The sequence below is a fragment of the Scardinius erythrophthalmus genome (genome assembly GCF_964197995.2).
Source record: "Scardinius erythrophthalmus genome assembly, chromosome: 4".
Taxonomy (NCBI): domain Eukaryota; kingdom Metazoa; phylum Chordata; class Actinopteri; order Cypriniformes; family Leuciscidae; genus Scardinius; species Scardinius erythrophthalmus.
In genome coordinates, this window is record NC_138224.1 from 6,485,489 (window position 1) to 6,505,686 (window position 20,198).

The 20,198-nt window shown below is 38.3% G+C and overlaps 1 protein-coding gene across 1 annotated transcript in view; it reads left to right on the forward strand.

Annotated features, from left to right (window-relative positions):
• Window positions 1-20,198, forward strand: part of tmtc1 (transmembrane O-mannosyltransferase targeting cadherins 1) — a 44,120-nt gene that overhangs the window by 9,188 nt on the left and 14,734 nt on the right. Inside the window, exons 3-9 of the mRNA XM_081364016.1 lie at window positions 3,624-3,697; window positions 4,326-4,502; window positions 11,306-11,387; window positions 12,811-12,914; window positions 13,448-13,526; window positions 13,607-13,717; window positions 19,751-19,872. Of these exons, the coding sequence (XP_081220142.1) occupies window positions 3,624-3,697; window positions 4,326-4,502; window positions 11,306-11,387; window positions 12,811-12,914; window positions 13,448-13,526; window positions 13,607-13,717; window positions 19,751-19,872 (749 nt within the window). The remainder of the gene's footprint in view (window positions 1-3,623; window positions 3,698-4,325; window positions 4,503-11,305; window positions 11,388-12,810; window positions 12,915-13,447; window positions 13,527-13,606; window positions 13,718-19,750; window positions 19,873-20,198) is intronic.

Consider the following 20,198-nt stretch of genomic DNA (forward strand, 5'->3'; position numbering starts at 1 on the left):
TAAATGCAGCCTTGCTGAACTTTCTTTCAAACATTTGAGTGAACCAAACTTCGAGCGGTAGTAGTGTGTATATACAGTGATGCTCGTGCGGTGAAGCCGGGTTGAGTCGAGTCAATATCATAGTAAACGATATCCAGCGTCAGGTTACATCAGATCCTCTCTTCGGCTCGTTCCAGAGATGTGTGTGTCGTTCAGCTTGCAACCGCAGGTTTGTCCTCACAGCAGGGACTGCCGGCAGGCCGTTGGCTAGTTGTTAGTCGAGAGGAGCATCACTTGACAGGCATCAGCAGGCTCCTGATGGAGGACTGGCTTTCTGTCTCTCCCTGGAGACTGTACTGAAGCCTGCCACCAACCTGCCGACCATCTGTCGGACCTAGTCCTTCACTGACATCCACCAGCACCTCGCGCTGGACACTGACCATGGTGTCTTGAAATTGAAAATACATTTTGTCCTTGCATTAATTACACTTTTTCTCTTACTGTGTTCTTCTAGCCATACAGTTTGGAAGCTTGACTCATATTTTCCTGATCTTAACTTTTCTTGGTTGTTAAAAATCGGCTTTTGGCTGTGCATGTGCGATAAAGTGTAGTTTCTCTACTCTATCTGTCCCTTATAAGGGTTTTTGAAAGGTGTGTGAGTGGAAAAATTGTTGATAGATTTGGTTTCGCAGCAGTGGGAAAGCAGTTGGTGTGTGTTCTGCGGACCCTCTGCGTTGGCAGGACAGGGCCCGGCTGCAGCTGTTTTAGAGGAATTCCTGTCGAATTAGGTAATTGGCTGAAATGAGGTATACGTGTGGGTCTTTCTGAGAAGTGGAGCGTTTCAGATCTCCAGCTTGATTTACAATTACCCTACAGATGTGCGCGTGTGTGTGTGTGCGTGTGCGCATTTAAACGCCAATCTTAGAAGAAGTCGCAATTGAGGGGGAAGAAGTCACAATTGATTCCTCTCCCTTGGAAGGGACCCTAGAGATTCATGGATCTACTTTCAGGACCAAATGTCTTAAAACACAATAGATCAGGAATACCCTTTTAGATTAGATTAGATTGGATTGGACTTATTTGTCATTCCAGCAGTATAAACAGTCGAATGAAATATTTAACTAGGTTTGCAGTGCATTTGACAAAAATTACAGTAACATTATAAGGACACACGGTGCGGTGAGTAATACAATTACTTCACCGTAAACAATACACTGTTCGTATACAGTATGTGTGGGTACTCTCTGCAAGTGTCCAGGGTGACATTTTCCATTTGAGGAGTCGTGATTACAGTTTGTTGGTGATGGTAATTGCCTGTTAAAACAAATGTGTAGGAGGACAGGTGACAAATAATGTAAAGGTTCAATGGAGTGATGGATAATTATAGGGTCATTCAAACTTTTTTACGCAAACTGTTTGGACAATAGCATTATGCATGGTCAGGTGATGTTTTTTTTCTTCTGTGTTTGTTAACTCTAGGCAAGTCCATCTAGGAAGTTCCTAGTTACAATCACATACAGTACTGTGGAAAAGTCTTAGGCATGTTAATACCCCCATGTTAATAAGGGTTCTTCAAGCATCTTGGAGACGTTCCTGCAGTTCTTCTGGAAGTCTGTCTCAGTTTTTTCTGTTTCTTCATGTAATCACAGACCGACTCGATGATGGTGAGATCAGATCATCCTGGCTGTTGTCAGACTCGTTGTGCTTACACAAATCTCACTGGATTATTACATTTAATGGCAAAAACAATGTTTGGAAATGTAAACTGATATTTCCTACTGACACACTTCAGCAAAAGATATAAATAACTGACTTAAAACCATTTTTTGGGGTATTAACATGCCTAAGACTTTTGCACAGTACTGTACATTGGTAATTACGTGATGTGATGTGCATCAATTTATTTTGATAGTCAAAAATGCTCAATTTGCGATTGTGGCGAATTAGAGAATTTGATAAAAATAAATGTGCTTCCACCATTATTTTTCCACTATATTATATATAATTTTAATTTATTTTATGATCATGTTAGTGGTGCAGAAATTCCACGTTTATCTTTTTGATGTTTTAATAATGGATAATACAAGCAATACTCTAGATGAAAAACGTATGATAACGGCAGCATTCCCTAGTTGCCGCATCCATTACGACATTAGGGTGGCGTTCATCTGCGCTAATCTCATAAATACTATTATTTCAATGTGACCCAGAGGCAGCATTTATACATGCTTTTAATGGATGACTGCTTTATTACAGCAACTGTGAAAGTCTGGCGCTAGATTTGCTGATAGGTTCACTAGCCAGACGTCTATATTCAGCCCATAAACACAGCAGCCGGACCGTAATACCAGTGGGCCAGTGGGCTTTTTATATGTTTACACTGAAGATGTCTCGGAGCAGTGCAAAAACACACTCCCTGTCCCTCAGCAGTGGTGCACGTCTAGTCTGTTGCTCCGGGGTGTGTCTTCTGGAAGTGTGTGTATAATTCCGTGGAATTCTGCCTCTGGGGGGGATGGGCTTCAGAAACCCTCCAGATGTGAAGTGTGGGATCATTTTAACAGGCAAAAACTAGGAGGAAAAAATGTGAATGCAAACAGATTGGAGAGGATAGGCGGATTTTAAGGATGTTGTACGTATTTAGGGGGATGGGACGATAAAAGGACGGAGCAGACAGCGCCAGGGAAATAAATCTCTCTCCCTCTTGCCCTCACGTTTTCGTTTTCTCCTTCCTGCTCTTTCTTCCCCCTCATTTGAGTTTTGTGAGACCATAAGTCCTATAAAGATGTGATCATTAAATGTCTCTGCCTCATTGCAAACTAACACACACAAAGATTTATCCACACTTTCCTCATACAATTCACAGTTTTACATCACCCTCAGTGGCAAAGCTGCCACACTGGGAGTGAATTTAATGAGAATGTAGGATAGCTTCAGTAATAGGCATCACTACTCAAACCGTTTTGGAAGAGAGGCTCATTGACACTGACAATGAAAACAATGCTTTATTACACTAGATTTGCTGATAGGTCCGTTTTCGAGATGTGTGTGTGTATGTGTGTGTGTGTGTGTGTGTGTGTGTGTGTGTGTGTGTGTGTGTGTGTGTGTGTGTGTGTGTGTGTGTGTGTGTGTGTGTGTGTGTGTGTGTGTGTGTTTGGTATTACAGTCCGGCTGCTGCATTTATGGGCTGAATATAGATGTAGATGTAGGGTACATTTACACGACAACCATTTACTATGCCACTTTGTAAAGAAACACTTCGCGCCTAAACATGTAATACGCATTCGCATGACATCAACGGTTTCACAAATTCGCGTTTTTGTAGTTCACATGGAGACGATAACGGTATAATTTTTTTTTAAGCGTGCACTATGAAAACGTGCACGTTTTCGTAAGTCCCCCAAAATGCCATTTTTGTATAATTGAATGGCTAAAACACATAACAAGTTTTCTGTTTTTAGTTGAAAGCGGTGTCATGTTAATGGCCCCATAAATATCTGGCTAGTGGACCTGGACTGAATCTGCAGACCTAGTGCCAGACAGTTGCTGTAATAAAGATCAAATTTGAAAGTCTTTATGTTGATAATCTGATGGTTTTGTTACTTTAGCATGATGGATTATAAATGTGTCGTGCTTGTGTGTTACAGGTGTCTGGGATCGTTGGGAGAGCAGATGTGTTAGCCAGCATGTTGTTCCTCCTGGCCTTCCTCTCCTATATTAGGTAACAGCTAATGGAAAAATTCCATTAGGGTGTAAAATACAGATCTGTATTGAACATGCAATGCATCGATTACTGAATTGAATAACTGATTATAATTCTAAAAATAATTATTATCGATTCATTTGTATCCAAAATACAATGTTTAATCTTATCAAACCAAACAGTAGCGTTTTCTCTGATGCTCACCAAAGCTTAATTTACTTGATCAAAATAAGTAAAACAGTATTATTGAGAAATATCATTACAATTTAAAATAATTGTTCTCTATTTAAATATATTTTAAAATGTCATTATTCCTGTTTTGCAAAGCTGAATTTTCAGCATCATTACTCCAGAAATGATTCTGATATGATGATTTGGTGCTCAAGAAATATTTCATATTATTATCAATGTTGAAAACAGTGTTGCTTCATATTTTGGTGGAAACTCTGATAAAAAAAAATCAGGATTTTTTGATGAATTGAAAGTTCAAAAGAACAACATTTATTTGAAATAGAAATCTTTTGCAACATTATAAATATCTTTACTGCTACTTTTGATCAACTTTATACATCTTTGCTGACCTTGAATGGTCAACAAACTGACCTTAAATGGTAGTGTAATATGGTGACTTCTTTTTTTCTTTCAGGAGTGTGTCAGCGAGCAGAATGGCGGACGAGTTTCCCACTACAGTGTCAGTCTTGTCACTGGTTCTCAGTCTGTTGTTGGGCACCTGTGCCATGCTGGTGAAAGAGACGGGCGTTACTGTGTTTGGTGTGTGCGTCCTCTATGATTTCCTGGTGCTCTGCCGCAAGCCTCTCGTCTTGTAAGTGTTTGTATGCTCACTATACTAGATTATTTGCAGATGTTAATTATTATTGGCTGGCTTTGCTTCGGAAGGCACTGGGTGTCATTGTGTTGATATTTTTACATTCAACAAGCATGACAACATGACGTTATATATATCAAATTATATCACTTTTAGGCGTATTTTCTCAAATCCGTAATTGTCTTTGATTTGTCGATCGAGTTTTAAGGTCATCTTTTTCATTTAGATCTGAAATGGCAATCATTTCTATCATATCTGTTGTGCTGTGTATAGAAGTGGCATGTAAAGAGCTCGGAGAAGGCCGTCTGTGTCTGTCTAAAACGGAATCTTCCATGGAATGTTTATGGAGAATTCCATTGTGGCCGGGGCTTCGGAGCAGCCGTGTGCTTTCAATCTTCAACCCAAGGCTGAGACAGTGCCATAAGTGACCAATACACATTCATCACATGCAGTCGGATCACATAGCACAGACACTCATTAAATTCATTAGGAGGCGGTTAACGATCGACGGTCCCTAGACAGACATTGACTGGTTGTATGTACTGTCTGAAAATTAGCTTGGCTCATCAAAACATGTAAATGCATGCCGACTCACAGTCTGACCTTGGATCTTGTCCTTTCAGGAAACTGCTATAGAAAATTCCCAATATATTGACATGGATTTTTTTGCCTGTATAAGAATTATTTACTTCATGAATATTGCAATGATTTAATTCTTTTTAGCCATTTCTAAAATGCATGCCATTATACCATTAGATTACTTTCACATTCAAAACGCAGCGGTAGGTTCAGTTAATTTATATAAACCAGTGCAAAATATCAGTTTTAATAAATTCACTCATATTAACTTGTATCATTTGCATCTCTAGCATTGTAGCATGTAGCATTTTTCATAAGTTAAAATGTATTAGTAAACATATATATAGAGTGTGTGTGTATATATATATATATATATATATATATATATATATATATATATATATATATATATATATATATATATATATATATATATATATATATATATATACTCACCTAAAGGATTATTAGGAACACCTGTTCAATTTCTCATTAATGCAATTATCTAATCAACCAATCACATGGCAGTTGCTTCAATGCATTTAGGGGTTTGGTCCTGGTCAAGACAATCTCCTGAACTCCAAACTGAATGTCAGAATGGGAAAGAAAGGTGATTTAAGCAATTTTGAGCGTGGCATGGTTGTTGGTGCCAGACGGGCCGGTCTGAGTATTTCACAATCTGCTCAGTTACTGGGATTTTCACGCACAACCATTTCTAGGGTTTACAAAGAATGGTGTGAAAAGGGAAAAACATCCAGTATGCGGCAGTCCTGTGGGCGAAAATGCGTTGTTGATGCTAGAGGTCAGAGGAGAATGGGCCGACTGATTCAAGCTGATAGAAGAGCAACTTTGACTGAAATAACCACTCGTTACAACCGAGGTATGCAGCAAAGCATTTGTGAAGCCACAACACGCACAACCTTGAGGCAGATGGGCTACAACAGCAGAAGACCCCACCGGGTACCACTCATCTCCACTACAAATAGGAAAAAGAGGCTACAATTTGCACGAGCTCACGAAAATTGGACAGTTGAAGACTAGAAAAATGTTGCCTGGTCTGATGAGTCTCGATTTCTGTTGAGACATTCAAATGGTAGAGTCAGAATTTGTCGTAAACAGAATGAGAACATGGATCCATCATGTTTCTGACCATGTCCTTCCCTTTATGACCACCATGTACCCATCCTCTGATGGCTACTTCCAGCAGGATAATGCACCATGTCACAAAGCTTGAATCATTTCAAATTGGTTTCTTGAACATGACAATGAGTTCACTGTACTAAAATGGCCCCCACAGTCACCAGATCTCAACCCAATAAAGCATCTTTGGGATGTGGTGGAACGGAACCTATCAATGTGGGCCAACATTTCTAAAGAATGCTTTCAGCACCTTGTTGAATCAATGCCACGTAGAATTAAGGCAGTTTTGTAGGCAAAAGGGGGTCAAACACAGTATTAGTGTATGGTGTTCCTAATAATCCTTTAGGTGAGTGTGTATATATATATACTTATATATTTATATACATTAGTTCTGTCAGATTGATTAATCACGATTAATTATATCTAACAAAAAAGTATGTAAATATACTTATATATATATATATATATATATATATATATACATACATACATAACAAAAAGTAAAAAATATATATATAACTAAATCATCCGCCTTTTGTTGCATCATGAGCACAAATGACAAAATTTTCATCACGTGTGTCTATTTATCGCCTACTCTTTTATTTTATTTTTAATCAGCTAATTAGTTTTTTGCTTCTTTAATCATTTAAAGGACGACTTCTTGTTTAACTGGTACCAAACAAATTGTACGAGCAGACAATCTAGCCAAAGATCAGCGCAGATCTGCGATGGATAATACACAAAGCAATCTTCCAATTACAGCTCGGCACTTTCGTTCAGCTGTGCCGGTAATTGGCATTCAAAGAGAGTCAATCAGGCGAGACAAACAGCAATCGCACTCTCAGACTCAACCCAAACTCTCGCATTCTCTCTCTTTCATAGTGTGAATCTCATTTGCTTCAATTACAGTCTCAGCTACTTAAAATGTGCTCTGTGTCCAGTGGGTCTGCACTCTCGGAGAATGTGAAAAGCTGAACAAAGGGGCTCATCACTGAGTGGGAAACAGAGAGGGACCCCTTGACTGGCCCTTGGGTTCTCATTACTGAAGGAGACACACGACTGAGATGCCAGACTGATCCTTGAGTGCTGTGTGAAAACATTACACCCCTGTACACACATTCACACACAATCCCATGCTCGTTCTTCTCCCCCAGGCTAATAAGTTGCTGGACCAGCTTTGCAATTTTGGTAGTGTAATGAAACTCCTATTTCATCCATTAGGGCTTACAGAGGAACTTATGGGTATTTAGAAGAGGAGGACGAAATTTACTTTCTAACTAATACTCGTGGTTATGAGGTGTAGTAGTTGTCAATGCATGGTTTAATTATGACATTAACAGTCCTAACAGCATTTGAACCACTTCTAATGCCCTAGAAACACATTTGCAAATAATAGGGAGAGTTGTGTGGTCAACTGCAACATCTGTGATGCATCTCGCATCCCTGTATTTATCACTAACACATATTGCTACAGCACCAATCGGTTAAATTATGTTCAGTGCCAGCTTTGTTTGTGCAATTGAGTCTCTCTATGCTCCCATGAGTTCTGCAGAGATCAAAAACACAAGACATGCGTCTATTCCTCCGCTTTAGTCACAGAGCGCATAACCTCAGAGATAAACAGTACATCAAACATCCAGTAGCAAAAGCACTTTTAATCCATTATTAAGACATTCATTATGGATGATATGATGTTTGTAGTGTTTATTTGTGGTTATGTATGAGCATGCGTCATATTCCACAAATCTGGGATACTTTTATCTATTTCTTTTAAAGCAATAGACTCTATTGTAAAAGCTGTTGGATATATTTAATTTATTATCTAAAATAAAATAAACCGGCATGTAAAGTGGGTTTAAAGGGGTGGTATAATGCCCTTTTCACAAGATTTAAAATAAGTCTCTGATGTGCCCAGAGCGTGTTTGTGAAGTTTTAGCTCAAAATACCACACAGATATTTTTATATCGCATGTTAAAATTGACACTTTTTGAGGGTGAGCAAAAACGCACTGTTTTTGAGTCTGTCCCTTTAAATGCAAATGAGTTGCTGCTCCCGGCACAGGGGGTGGAGCTACAACATCTTGTGTCCTTTTACCTCACACAGACATGGACTGAAAATATCAAAAACTTTTAGCCTTTTATGTTCAAATCGGATTCAGACAAAGATGGAGAGACTCAAGAAGAAGTGACAACATGTAGAAGCAACAGGACATTTCTGAATGGTTAGTTGATGAATTTATGTAGCTTATGTGTAGTTATCTTCTAGTCATTGATTAGCATTCAGTCATGATAATCTATAAATCGCGTTCCCGGGGGCGAGGTTTATGTAAATTTAAGGGTTAGTGATGTCACTAACCCGGGAGGAATGTCATGTAGTCCCTACCAGCCGTTTATTGTAGTCCTTAAAAACGATTTCTTTAAAAGCAGATATCTCCCTTTGCTTTTAACTTTGAGCGTTGTAACTTTGCAGATGTTGTTTATGCTGAAACAGCAACATTACACACTAACTAAAGTTAGAAGAGTGAAATCATAATCAACCACCCCTTTAAGGGTGGTATCAGTGATTCCAGGCCCAAAAATATTTTTTATCACATTCATCTAATCTTTCCTAACGATCCGCTAACTGCCCGCCCCATAAGCATGCCGTCAAAAAACGCGTCTCTGTAGGCACTAGGCAGCCTAGGCTCTGAGATCTGCACACAAAAACAAATGGTTTAGCCAAACACTCAAAACCAAAACAAATAGTGTTCCAACCAATCACCGACAGGGGGGAAGGTGTTGTGAGGTTTTGAGCCAGCTTTTTCTTCAGCTCTGACTTCGCGTGCAGCCGTGCACGAGCACAAAACCTCACAACACCCTCCCCCCTGTCGGTGATTGGTTGTATCCCCCTTAAATGTTTTTTTTTTTTACATCTCAAAGGTTTTTAGGTTTTCGATTATAATCCTACATGCAATTAATATTTTTTAGTTAATACTAATATGTAATATTTAGCTTTAACAAATTAGTTTAGTGTTCAACATTTTTAGTACATAACCCTATTTAAGCCACTGCATTATTGTCCCTTAAAAAAATAATTTTTATCCACTTTGTAAAAAAAAAAAAAAAAAAAAGATAAATGTATTATTTAAAAAAAAATCCTTTATTCAATGAAAATGACAAAATAACAAATCATGTATTTCATTTAAACATGTCCTAAATTTTAGTAGCAGTGTTGCAAAACTTACAAACTTAAGTTATTTAAATTGTTTTAAGTTTGACCTCTTCAGGTTGATGAGCTACATTTTTCCAGTGTTTGAGCACCTTATTTCACTAACCATTTGTTGAAAAACTATAATTTTTAGATTAATTTTTAAGATTTTGAATCTTTTCAGTGAGCATTGCATGGATATTTATTAGGCAGATTATTAGATTGAAGGAATATTTATGAGCTGATCCAGACAAGACGACAGAAAAGAACATCTGTGTCATTTCTACAAACAGCGGCGTGTGCTCGCTGGCGGGCGTGATAACCCTCCTCAGCCTTGAAGAACAGCAGAGGAAAGGTTCCTCTCTCCGTCTGCTTCTCCCTCTGGGGAATGAGGGCTCTGTAGCTTTATTTGATTTTCAAAAGTGCCCATAAACCTTTGCTGCTACCCGTGACCCTGGGGAGGACACGAGACACAAACCCTCTCACACACACACACACTGTGTGGAGTGTGTGAGAGCGTGATTGTGACTGATAGTCATCATAATGCCTGCAGACACGCTGTCTCTCAGTTTTGGTGAGTGTGTGTTTGCAGTGAGGGGGTGGAGTGTCTCCAGTGGGCTTTATTAAATGCATAAGCTGACACTTGTTTTCTCTTCTGTAATTCTACACCAGTGCAATATTCATAAGAGTATCAGTTACTAACTCCTCTGACATTAAGTAAATGCTCCCAACTCCATTAAAAGGATTGTTTATCTGGATTTTTGCATTTATCTGCATTTGCAACCCGTTTTACTTCCCTAAAGTGATATATTTCCAAGGCAAGGTAGATATTTGAGAAATGAGAAAAAAAAAATGTAATTAGCGTGCCAGTTTGCATTTTGTGTAGGCCTTCTGAAGCACGGCCAGCCCCCATTGGCTGAAACTTGGTGGACTTGGGGATGTCATTTGAAAAGGAAAGTTGTTTCAGAGGCAGAGAAAGTGTTTATATTTTAATGAAATCTACACTTAATAATTTAATTTCTTTGGAATAACATGCACAAATGAATCGTTCGTAATGAGACTGGGAACTTCTCCATTGGTAGAATCTTGGTGGCATCATTTGTCATCAGAAAAGGAAAGTTGAGATTTTGATGAAAAATTATGACTATTTGTATTTCTTTAGCATGCACTGAGGAATTGATCAGAATAAGAACAAGAATGTAAATTAATAAAGTAAATAGAAAATTGAAACATTCTTTGTTCAGTGTAAAAACTATTCTCATTTTCTTTTAACGGAAGTAGCGACGAAGGGCAAGGATAGAGACGGGAGGCTTGCATTTTTTAAATTGATATGCTGTCTTTGAGCACGGTTACGATCCCAGGAGTACAATACGCTCTGAAAAGCACTGATGCGCACACACACATTCACGCACATAGTCATTAAGCTGAGCTCTCTCCAACTCTTTACTGAATCAATCAGCAGAAGTGCGATGTACTGCCTGAGCTCCATTCCTCCCCCACCTCCTTCTCTCGCCTCTTCTTTTCTTTCATTCATCTTACCCCACATTTCCAGTCACAGCTGTCATGGTGTCATGTCACGCTGAATTAAAATTCACTGTACATCCCGGCACTCTCAAAGAGGGATGATGGCGTTCCAGTTTAGAGTGGCATTATAAAGTCTTATAAAGAGGGCTGTGAGAGTGTTTGTCTGCATGTGTGTTTTCACTCGATTTCCTGCAACTCTGTTTTCCAAGATGTAGAGGTAATTAATTGAGAGCAACGGTAAACGGATTAATATACCCCTAAAGTAATTCACTGATGGTTTGATTAAGTCGGTAATGAATGAAAATACGTTCATCAGCTGATTGAGTTATGGAGTTTGTAAACTGTCACATCTGGTTATGCTTTCGTTCCAGGCATCTGTCGCGCTCCAGGTTGAAGGAGCTTGTCAGAATTTCCAGCCCGTTTGTCAAACGTGCTTGCGTCGTCTCGTTGCATGTAAGTAGCTACATTTGGTAACACTTTATTTAACAGTGTCTTTGTTACATGTTACGTAAGGGTTAATGCCCGACGATGTGTCCATTGTCAGGTATTAATGGACGGCGGCGAGGCGTGTCGGACGGTTGCCTCCGCCGAAGTCTATTAATACCTGACAATGGACACCTCGAAGGGCATTAACCCGCTTATTATTCCATGGTCACTTGCCAAATAACACATTTTTAAAACATTAGTTTATATTTTAATTAGATTTACAATCGAAATCTAAAGTTTTTGCAAACAATAACTTGGTTTCCCTGGTTACGCCTGACGGTTTATTTACTAGGTGTCCTCTATCACTTTTTAATGGACACCCTGCAGCCAATCAGAATCGAGTATTCACCCAGACCATGGTATAAATGTAGTTACTATAGTAATAACTGTAAATTATGCAGAATTACATGTAACTAACCCTAAACCAAACCCTAATCCTAACCCTATAGTAAGTACATGTAGTTACTTAATATCATTCAGTACTTAAATGTATAATTACAGTGTAACAAAGACACCTTAAAATAAAGTGTAACCCTACATTTGTACTGGCAAATATTGCAATGCTTTTGGGTGGGATCAGGGAAATGTTTTTCAATGAAAGAAACGAACAAATAAATCAGTCAAAAATGTCTTTTTATTTATTTATTTGATTTAGTTTGCATGCATGTCTTCTTATGACCAAACAAAATGTTTATATTTATGTTTATGAGACAGTTTGTATAAATTGCCCCAAATTTTCAGTTAATTCCCTTTAATTCCCATAATTCCTGTTAAGTTTCCAACTTGGAATATTTCCAAAATTTTCCAGCTTAACTTCCCATGGAAAGTTTCCGGAAATTTACCAGACATTTTCTGCTCCTTCGCAAGGTTAAAGATCTGGGCTGGATTATACTTCGATTTTTAACCCCATAAAATCATAATCAAGTTAGTTCATGCCTGTGATCTTTGAGTATCTAGATGATAGCAACCTACTTAAAGCTGGGAAAATAGACTCTTAATGGATCAGGGGTCTTTTTTCAGGAATATTGATGAATCTTGTTTTCAGGGGTGTATCTAATAATTTTAGCATCCCATTTACATAAACAGGGTTTTTTCCATGTGAACCTCTGATATTTTAATGAAGTTAACCTTTCATAATATCGTCAGTTTTTACAAGCACCTATATAATGTTCAAATTTATTACTTTTTTTATTATTTTTATAAACTTTTTTGTATTATTTTTTTATATTTTGTATTATTTTATTTATCTTCTTTTTATTTTATTATTGATTTATTATAATAATTGATTTATATCATTTTTATTTCAGTTAAATTAGCATTGACATTTATGTCATTTTTGTTGAACCTCATATGTAACTATTCCACAAGTTTTTACTGTGTTTTTCTGCAGGTTACAGTCATCATGTCTTTCCGCTTATGGTTGATGGGTGGATCCATGCCACTGTTCTCAGAGCAAGACAATCCAGCATCCTTCTCTCCATATCTGCTCACCAGGTTGGTCTGACTGTTTGATTGGCTGCGTCCATAATCACACACTCGTACTCCATTTGCTTATTGGTTTCCATGGTTTCAAATGAATCACGCACCTGTTTCTGCTCAGTTCATTAGCTCTTCCTTGAACTTAAGACTTTAGTTTCCTCGGTTGATTGCTCAGTGTCTTCAATGTTAAATGTGGCGGTGTTCTCCTGAGTTATTTCTCTGAATCTCCTGTGTCATGAGAAATATGTTCTCATCCACTGAAAAATATATGGATTATAACAGCATTCAAATTCAACGGGCGGTCTGATGTGGTTTGGAACGTACGCAAAAGCAGGAAAACCTTGAAATTTCCTCCCATCCATAAATAATCGGATGAAGAATTGTTTTGTTGCATGATTTTATCTACTATAATTATCTTATGGAAGAAGAACCATTCATATTTTCTGCGAATGCATAAAAAATCTTAAAATATCCATGTCATGGAAATCATTTTACGACTTTTTTAACTTTACATGTATTAATTTAGCAAATCTTTGCTGTCTTTTTAGGTTTCTTTCATACTGCTATCTGCTCGCCTTCAATGCCTGGCTCTTACTGGCTCCCATAGTGCTTTGCTACGATTGGCAGGTAAATGGCATCAACAGAAACACACTGCAAAAACTACATTCTAGTAAGCGTTTGATGATTGCATGAGTTGTGATTGACAGGTGGGAAGCATTCCTTTAGTGGAGTGTCTGTGGGACGGACGAAATATTGCTTCCCTGACTTTGGCTCTCGTCATGCTGGCACTGAGCCTGAACTGTGTTACACGCCTACAGGTGAGCACACACACACATTTCCTCATGTCAAGACAACCGCTGAGACTTTCCTGTTTCAATCATATGAAAGCCTTCACTCATGCTGTCTCACATCCCGCCGTTCTGTCGTTCCACCAATTCTCCTCGACTCATCGCCATAGCAACCAATGAAAAATAGCAGCGACTGTGTAAATGAGTGCAAACGCTCACATCACGTGAAGCAGATGTTTGCCCGTGAGCTAATGCACACGTTCCTCACGCAGGTTGTGCATGAAATGTTTATTTATCAGGTTATTCAGTTCCTTAGGCGATTATTTCTGCTCATCCCAATCTTGCACATTTTGTGAGGCGCATATGCTGACGGTGAAATTCATATATCATTTTCATATGCCATATAAATGTACTTTTAGCATCACAGACCCTGGAAAAATTAGCAGTACATCAAAACTGCTTGCAAATCTTTATTAGCACCATTATAGTTCTCAGACAAAGAACATCTTAAGGCATTTGCTGTTGCTGTCAAAGACCTTTGTTTCAACTTTTTAACTTTTTTAAATGCCTGAATGACCAAAATGTCTCGATTCCTACCCGTCTTAAAGGGATAGTTCGGCCAAAAATGATATTAAACCCATGATTTACTCACCCTCAAGCCGTTCGAGATGCATATGTCAATCATTTGCACACATTTGGACGAACACATTTTCAGTTATTTTAGAAAATTCAGTGGTTATAATGTAAAGTTATGGGGTCCACTCCTTCAAGTCCCAAAAATGTGCATGCATCCTTCACAAAAGTAATCCATCCGGTTCCAGGGGGATAAACTAAGGCCTTCTGAGGGTAATCCGTGCAGTTTTGTCGTAAAAATATACACATTTAAAACTTTATAAATGAAAATAACTGGCTTCCGGCAACGGTCGACACGCGTTCACGGGAGATGGAAGCTGGCGTAGGACGTAGCGTTTGATTTAGCTATACTTCGTTCTACGTCACGACGCTTACTACGCTACGTCCTACGTCCTACGCCAGCATCCATCTCCCGTGAACGCGCGTCGACCGCACTGATTACCCTCAGAAGGCCTTCGTTTATCCCCCTGGAGCCGGATGGATTACTTTTGTGAAGGATGCATGCACATTTTTGGGACTTGAAGGAGTGGACCCCATAACTTGAAATTATAACCACTGAAAGATCTAAGACATTTTCTAAAATAACTGAAAATGTGTTAGTCTGAAAAATGATTGACATATGCATCTCGAACGGCTTGAGTGTGAGTAATTCATGGGTTTAATATCATTTTTGGCCGAACTATCCCTTTAAGGCCTGTTCACACCAAGGACAATAACTATAACTTTATAATTATCGTTCTTGGTCTGAACGGGCCTTTATGCACCTGCTTGCTGTGCAAGGGGTGTTTGTTTGTTTGTTAGCATCAAAGACACCAATATTGTTTGCTGGTTATGCATGGAAAAAGTTAACATAGTGGGTATGTGCTTATGATATATGCAGGTTCAAATCTATTTTTCTTTTTTTCTACAGATATCTATGCACTGAACAAGCTCAAAAAAGCTTCTGAATTAGAATAAAACAGATAACAGCAAAGCATTCAAGGTTTTATAAGAGCTTGAGAGCTCCAGCCAACAATAAAACATTTACAGGACCGTTTTCTTAAAACATTTTGTGAAACTGCGAGAGGATGTCAGTCAGGTTTTGTCGACCCCCAAAACGGTTTATTAGTTGTTTGCCGCTGTGTTGGCGGTGTCCTTGGGGGATCTTTTAGAAATTTTCACATTTTTCTACACAGGTCCTTGAGTTTGTGGAAAGAAATTGGCAGTGCGTATTCTCGTTTCTAGAAAGGCTGATCCGACTCCACATAATAAGACTTGGCGAATGGGAAAATGAAAGAGAAAGAGAGAGAGAGAATATTCCAGTCCCTGTTCAGCAGATCTCATATCTACTGACTGAATAATTCATAGTGTGTGTCTGAGACAAGCTGACAGACCAATGTCAGTAAACTGCCTGCTCCTTTTACTGATCGAGTGGAGGTGTGTGGATGTGTGCGAATGCTTAAGAGAGAAAAAAACTGGTTTTCTCATTCCATTTATAGAGACAACAATCTCAGATTTCATATTCTATAAATGTTTCACACGTGGACTGGAGGATCAGTTCAAACTTTCATGTACCTTTCAAGGACTGAGGCCACGCTGAAAATCTGGGATTTCAGATTTAATTTAAACCTGGCAATTTTAGGATTTAGAACATTTTAAAACAGAAACATTATGACAAGAGTGTGCACTATTTGTATGTGAGTATCAGTGTTGTTATTGTAAACTAAAACTATTTAAAACTAATATGAAAATAAAAGCTAATTCAAAATATTTATAAATCATTAATCAAAATTATCATGCAAACTTTGTACAGACTTCTCTGTACCGACTATCAGATGTTCTTGCACAACTATTATTAACTATTGTTAACAATTATCACACAACTATCCTTCTTGCCTCAGGAAGGGGAAAGATGATAGGAAGGAATTGAAGGACTGAAAAAAGTCTAGGTGAAAGAGAATAAAGGAATGGGTTAAGGGAAGTGCTTAATTAGAGCCGGATCATGCCGGATCCTTTTCCGGAAAATGTCCGATTTTGGATTTTTGCGTTTCAGCATTCGTTTTTTTTAGCAATCCGGCATAGACAAGTGCAATTACATGGTGACGTATGAGAGAGAGACAGAGTGAACATGGGTTAATGCAGATGAATTTGGAGGTTATGTTTTGCCATTGGCCCTTAGCATACATATTTTTGATCAGCTTTCCTAAGTTCAGAATCACTCTCATTGGTTGGTCCTTACTACTTATTGTTTTGCGCCCAGTAAAGGCTAAAGTTTGGAGAGTAAGTAGCATAAAGTTTGGATAGATTGCATATACCTAATAAATTATTCACCAATATCGCCAAAATGTCTAAAAGACAGTCATGCATGTTTTCATTTTTCATATCCATGAGTAAAGCTGATGGTGTTTCTGATCAAAAGCGATCCCAAATATGGAACGGCTTATAATAAGGATAGCGGGAGACACGAGCACGGGAGTTAGATCAGTCAGAATCAGAAAGCGATGTAATGGAAAAGGCATTGACATCGGCAGTTAGAGAAAATCACTGATCAACTGAATAATTTTTGGTCTCACCATATACTGTACGTGACAGAATAACACACAGTTAGGGCTGTGCAGAAACTTGTGAATGATGCTCTTACAGTTAAGCCTTCACGTATGTTCCGGGAAAACTTAAGTTGTATATTCAGTGTCGGTCACAGCGACTTTTAATTTTGATCTGGAAATTATTCATTTACAAATTAGGCGCTGGCTTGAGGGGAAGAACCAGCAGGAAAGAGCAGAGTGGAGACAGAGGTGTTAGTCTATAAAGGCCACTGAATGGATTTTGGCCCTGTGACATTTTGGGACAGACTGCGGATGACCTCTGTTTGTGCTGCCATGACAACAGATGGCAACTGGCGAAAAGGATAATGCCAAAGCTATCATCATGACCCAGCTTTAGCCCTATAATATTTCCCAGAAAAACATAAGCTTTAGGCTCTGTTTTTATGAGTGTTGTCTGGTTTTGCTTTCGTTTCTTTTTGTATTGAACTGTTTGTATGTGCTTTTTCCACAATTATATATAAGTTATAACGTTAACCAAATAAAAAACATTTTTAACAGTGATGGGAAAAATCTGAAGCTTGTTGGTCATTTTGACAGATTACACTGAGGGTTATCTATTGAAACATATAACTGTAATTCCCACCCCTGTCCAGTTGGCAAGTGCGCATATTAATGAGCTATTATCTAGTATGGTCTTGTCTTTGATCTCAGTGCAGCTTGAGGCTTAGGCCCTGTCCCAAATGGCAAACTTCCATGTACACTTGCGGTCTTGTGGACTTACAATGGCCATCGCATGTGAATGTCCCATTTGGTCGCGAGTACCCCCGTACCGGCCAATATGCACCCTCAATGCGCACTTTTGCCGAGCCCGTGAGCTCCGCTGCAGACTTCTACCTGACAGTTAAAGTGGCATTACACCACAAAAGTGTCATCACTACACACAATTGCAAAAAGGTCACGGCAAAAAGTGTGAAAAGTTTCTTCAAAAGGCCAAATACTTGTGGTGATGTTGATAAAAGAGGGACTGACGTGGATGAGGTGGATATAGGTAAATATCTTTTAACATTTGATCAGAGATTGTTTATAATTAATTTTTTTTAAACAAATCTGCATGTACAGAATGCAACAGTTATCACAATCATGAGTACATTAGCATATGGCCATATCATTTACATATCAGCACGTATTTAGGCTTATGACCGACTATATGAGCTGTGCCGCCATGCGAAGATCAGCCAATTGAAAGTCAGTGTTTTTATTGTTAACAAAAAATTATTAAAAAACTTAAATGAAATGTTGCATTGGCAACTAATAAAGTAAAATAAGTTCTAGTACTAAAATGACTAAAACAAAACCTGAAATAAAAACAAATTAAAGCTAAATAGAAGTAAAAAAGAATTATTATTATTATAAAATATAAAACTAACTAATAAAAATGACAAAACACATTAAAATGAAAATGGAAAATATAATATAATTAATATAATTCAGTGTATTAATAAATACTTTAATACAATAAAAATAATACTTAAAACAAGTGGACTTTAGAGGGGAACAAAGCTAACAAAGTGTAGAATATGACTTACTGTATGTAATATCAGAAAGATGTATATCATGAATTGAGCTATGCAGCTCATTTGACTTGTACTTAAAATGCATAGCTTCCACTTTCACTGAAATAATCCCATTGTCACATGACCATCCTTGGCCACGCCTCTATCACGCACATCCTCCGATCAGCCGTGCCAATGATTTACCCTAATGACTTTTCAATCTGTCTCTGCAGGAATGTTTACTTGGCTAATTGTCTCAAGCAAAACACACAGACACACACGCAGGCCCGAGAGTGGGTCGATTTTACTGATTTGAGACCGTGAATGAATGTCATCAGCACATTTTGTATATTTCTTGGTACAGTTGTTGCATGTCAGAATGCCTGCTTATTTGTTGCTGAACCTGAAGTTAATTAATGTTTTTGATGGACTGGAAGGCAAAAATCAATATTAAAACATTCATATATTGTCTGTGGAAATGAGAATGAGACTCCAGACAATGGCTGTGGTAATATTGTTTATTTTTCAGCAGCGTATCGGCCTATGTAAAGTAAACCGAGCGTGAGACAGTTATCATTTTAACCCGCACCACCATCTCTCTCACTCTAGCTTAGATTTCATATCCAATTCACATCTCTGTATTGACCCGTCAATCCTCAACTGTCGTATTTAATGAACTTGTACATCGATAAAAACAACGGCAGATCATATTTCAAGTATACTCACTTGAATAACACTAATAAAGATATGAAAGCTCTGTAGTGGAGCATAAAAGGCCATTTTCCTATGTGTTTCCTATGCTTATACTTTACTATTATGAATTTCACTTGATGAAAAAATGGATGAAAAAAACATTTACTCAAAACATACTCAGATTACCCTAGCGACTTCATAGCAACACCCTAACAACCTAAGTAACACAGTTAAAAAACACTCAGAATACCACACCAACATGCTTAAAACACTCAGAATACCTTAGCAACTTCTAACATAAAACCTAAGCAACACCCTAGCAACCTCATAGCAACTCAGTTAACCCCTCAGAATACCATAGTGACCTCATAGCAACGTGCTAAACACAATCCGAATGTAACTTCATAGCAACACCTTAGCAACGCAGTTAAAAACCACTCAGAATACCATATCAATGGTAATACATGAAAAAAAAACAAAAAAACACAGCATCTTCATAACAACACCTTAGCAACAAAATAGCAATGCCCTAATATTGTGCCTGCGGGTTTTGCATGTAGAAAACGTTTGCTTTTGTTTCATAAAAAAACATAGAGTTTTTTCCATGTTCTCTCCGCTCTGGTTTCTCACTTTTTCTCTGTCTCTCTTTCTTTGTGTAGAGGATGAAAGGGAAGGAGGTGTTGGTGGGCGTGCTGTTCCTGGTCTTTCCCTTCATCCCAGCCAGTAATCTGTTCTTCCGCGTGGGATTTGTGGTGGCGGAAAGAGTTCTCTACATGCCCAGGTTTGTGTCTGCGCCTGTAAAAATATATTGCGACAGCCAGAGAAAATGTCCTTTAAAAACATTCCTTGCTCTGCAAAATACTTTTTTTTTTTTTTTTTTGAGCTTTACAAATTCAACCCCCATTTTTCTCTCCCTCGTTCTCCTTCAACTCGCTGTGGGAATCACACACCACTGATAACGGTACATAATCTGTCTTTAGCCCTGCTTCCCATAATGCACCACTGATCTCTGTGTGTGTGTGTGTGTGTGTGTGTGTGTGTGTGTGTGTGTGTGTGTGTGTGTGTGTGTGTGTGTGTGTGTGTGTGTGTGTGTGTGTGTGTGTGTGT